Source organism: Sinocyclocheilus anshuiensis, unplaced genomic scaffold (genome assembly GCF_001515605.1).
Source record: "Sinocyclocheilus anshuiensis isolate Anshui unplaced genomic scaffold, SAMN03320099.WGS_v1.1 scaffold1623, whole genome shotgun sequence".
Lineage (NCBI taxonomy): Eukaryota > Metazoa > Chordata > Actinopteri > Cypriniformes > Cyprinidae > Sinocyclocheilus > Sinocyclocheilus anshuiensis.
This window is the reverse complement of record NW_015553403.1, coordinates 1,108,752-1,112,617: the sequence shown is the minus strand read 5'-3', so window position 1 is coordinate 1,112,617 and position 3,866 is coordinate 1,108,752. Positions and strand designations below refer to the sequence as shown.

The 3,866-nt window shown below is 39.2% G+C and overlaps 1 protein-coding gene across 4 annotated transcripts in view; it reads right to left on the bottom strand.

The window, feature by feature from the left end:
• The window catches only part of LOC107668303 (RNA-binding motif, single-stranded-interacting protein 3), a 158,091-nt gene that overhangs the window by 20,697 nt on the left and 133,528 nt on the right, over window positions 1–3,866 (bottom strand). For 3 of the 4 annotated variants that reach the window (XR_001631879.1, XM_016460136.1, XM_016460137.1), the window contains exon 10: window positions 2,059–2,109. The exons of the other annotated variant lie outside the window; for it this stretch is intronic. Coding sequence is in view for 2 of the 3 variants with exons in the window: in XM_016460136.1 (XP_016315622.1) it covers window positions 2,059–2,109 (51 nt within the window). In the remaining variant the exon portion in view is untranslated. The remainder of the gene's footprint in view (window positions 1–2,058; window positions 2,110–3,866) is intronic. 4 annotated transcript variants of the gene reach the window in all.

The window sequence follows — 3,866 nt, the reverse complement described above, 5'->3', positions numbered from 1 at the left end:
CACACACACACACACACACACACACACACACACACACAGCACTGCGGAGTAGGAGCTCAGAGCACTTCCATTGTCTACTGATTAAACCCTCATCGCCGGCTCCGGTCGCTATGGTCACGTGTCTCCACGGTAACAAGGTGCCAAATGCAGCGGCGTTCTTCAATAACAATGCTTCCCTTTCTCAACCATTTTTAATTGCTTGCCTTCTCTCTTCACAGGACCCACAAAAAGAAAGAAAAAACATGATTTCTCCCACCTTTGTTTTCTTTCCAGGATTTTCAAATTAGGCAGAGATCAGCTCACAGACTCCCACTGCCTCTCTCTCTCTCTCTCTCTCTCTCTCCCAGGCAGCTGAGGTCTTTTTTGATGGGTTGCCAGATCATTAGATATGAGGGTTTGGTTACAAACACATTTACACAACATAATCATGATCATCAAACCTCCCATCCGACTACACATGCACACATACACTCACACAATATCATTATTGTCGGGAATATCATTATCTAGTCAGACATCTGCCTCCTATTCTATAACCCTGTTTCACTTCTTGAGTTGCTCAGGATCGTATAAAGCCCTGCGTCTGCCTGCTGCGGATCTGGAAAGAGCTGACTGAATACTTTTTTCAGGCCCTGCCAAAGAAAAAGCCCTGATCCCAGACTACCTTTGGCCATTTCCACAGTGGAATGCAGACCCCTGGCTTACACTAAATCCAAGTTCAGGTGGGAGCCAAAGAGACGGTGGGCAGACCTCCAGACCTCAGCCAAGGGGTTGCCTTCTTATACAAGAGTTAAGGGAAAGAACGCAAGAGAGGTAGTTTGTACCTGTGTATTTGTGCAGTGAGACAGAGAACAAGAAAAAAAAGTGTCTCCAGGTTGACAAAGTTGTGTCGATGGAGCTCAGACAAGGGAACTATTTATCTGATCCAGACTGCGGACTGACTGGAGGAACAGATCCTTGAGTCGTCTGACCTTAAAGGGCCAGTTCACCCAAAAATGACAATTCTGTTATCATTTGCTCATCCTCATGTGGTTCCAAATCCCTATGAATTCTTTTCTGCCATAAAAAATGTGAGCTGTCGAGCTTTTTCATAAAACAGTTTCATAAAAGTGGTCAGAGGCTTTAAAACTGGGGAACTGCAAGAATGTGCTAGGAGGTGTGTAGAAAAGTTCGAAGAAAAAATGGTGTAAAATGTAATAAAAAAAAGAATAATAGAAAAAAAAGAAAAAATATGTGTGTGTGTATATATATATATATATATATATATATAAAAACATATAAAACAGAAATAATTATGCATATAATATTTGCATTTTTAACAGTGTAAACAGGGCTGAAAATATATAGATGCCTTTATATTTTAGGGGTTTAAAGGGGATCATCATAATTGGGGTTTCTGTGGCATCAAAAAGTTTGAAAATCCCTGGTCCATATTACTAATGCTCTATATTGTCTTCTGAAGTCATACAAGGTTCCCTTTATTTGAGGAAATGACCAAATTTCCCTTTAAGCGCGTATTCAAATAAATTTGTCTCATGGACATCACTACATGAGGCAGAAAACTGACATTTTCAGTGAATAACAACTTAAAGTATGCCTGTTAATGTAGTTGTGTGAAACACTTTTATTATGCTGTTTTGTCATTTTGGAGCCTGACTGCCCCTGTCATCATTCATCCTTACATATATTCTTACATTTCACCTTTTAAGTTCCACATACTATAAGAAAGAAACTTGATTTGAATTGACATGAAGGTGAGTAAATGATCAAAAATTGTAAATATTTGGGTGAACTATATAAACTCATATAAACACCCCTTTCACCACCCCTGCGCTTACTTGCTGGGCCACAAGAGGGCAATGGGGGTAAAGATCCCCAGCATTTTTTTTTTATCTCACAGAACATCCACTCTTTCACAAAGATAAACGAAATCACTCTCGCCCTCTCCTCATTCCTCTCTATCTGTCTGTTTCCTCACGTCCCCAACACACACACACACACACACACACATACACACCAAGATAAATGAACACCTCCTCACTCCTCAGCAGCACTTACCGTAGGTTGCATAACGTACTGTTGGTGAGGCATCCACGACGTACTCTGGACCTGTGGAAGGAAACCAGCATTTCTTAATTTCACTTCTCACCTCCCCCCTCCTACGCCTCCTCCCGCTGCCTCGAAGCCCCGATTCCCACAGAACAGCCAAGGCAGGAGCAAGTAATACAAGTGTGATAATTACACAGGGATCGGAATTCTACAGACAGCGATATTGCCTCCTAATTACAGCTCTGCGGCAGCAATTTCATCATCTAAGGCCGACTTGTACCCCAAAAAATCTCTCCTTTCATCTCGCCGCCATAGTAATTCTCGCAGCTACATTGACTACATTTAGGACAGGGTTACTATAATTAACTAAAACTAAAACTATAAAAATAATTTTCGTTACTTGCAATAAAAATAAACATGTACTAAAATAAAATAAAATAAAATATTTTTTTATTTCAGATAGCTGGCAAGGCAACATTTATAATTTTCTTTTAGTTAAACTTGATGTACTAAAATAAAACTAAAACTGATATAAAATGAATAAAAACTACAGACATTAAAAAGAACAAAAGCTAATAAAAATGTCAAAACACAACAAAATTACAAAAACTTTCCATAAAATAAAAATAAAAAATAAAAATAAAAAGATACTAAAAAATTATACTAAAATAACACTGATATGCTTGGTTATTATTTTTTATACCACACACTGAAGAGACTAAAATAAATAAAACAAAAACTGTAATAAAAATGAATAAAAACTATATCTAAAAAATGTAAAACATAAAAAAAACTAATAAAAAGCGCCAAACGCACACGACCAAGTTACAAAAACTATAACTAAAATCAAAATGAAAACTGAAAATATAAAAATAAAAAACCAAGACTAAAAATAATACTAAAATAACTGATATTTTTGAGTATTATTTATATAGTTATACACTTATACATGATATAATTATATATTTATGCACACAACAGATGTACATAGATAACTAAAACTGAAATAAAAATGAATAAAATCTATATAGGCATTTAAAAAATGATAATAAAAATGAAAAACATGCAAAATTACAAAAACGTTAACTTAAATAAATAAAAAAAATAAAAAAAATAAAACAACAACACTAAAATAACACAGTTACGCGTATTATTTTTATACCACATGGACTGAGAATAACGTCTCTAGGTTACGTATGTAACCATGGTTCCCCGAGGGAACGAGACGCTGCGTCGAAGTCGCTTTGGGGAACGCCCTTGCGTGACCGCGTTCTGAAGCACGTGTCAAATCAGTCCAATGGAGTAGCGAGATGTCACGAGCGGGGTGACGTAAGCACCAGAAAGTATAAAAGCGCATCCGGCAGAGCGCAAACCAGCTTCGATGAAGTAGCGCCTGGAGGGATGCAGGGAGTATGGCAAAGAGATGCAGCGTCTCGTTCCCTCATACGTAACCTAGAGACGTTCCCCTTCAGGAACTCGAGCTGCGTCGAAGTCGCTTTGGGAACGAGAATACCCACTGCGCCATACTACCAAGTCCCTGCCTGTGTGTGCATCTTGCGAGCACATCACGAAGAGAGAACTTGGGAACCTGGGGTAGATGCCAAGTCTAGGTTGTAAAAACGGACAAAAGTGTGCGGAGAGGACCGGCCCGCCGCAGCACAAATGTCCTGCAAGGCCACACCCAAGTTGAAAGCCTTGGAGGCCGCCATACTCCTGGTCAAGTGCTCTCTGACCCCCATAGGTGACGGGAGGCCAGAGGACTCGTAGGCTAGTGAGATGGCCTCGACCACCCACCTACTCAAAGTCTGCTTGGTCAC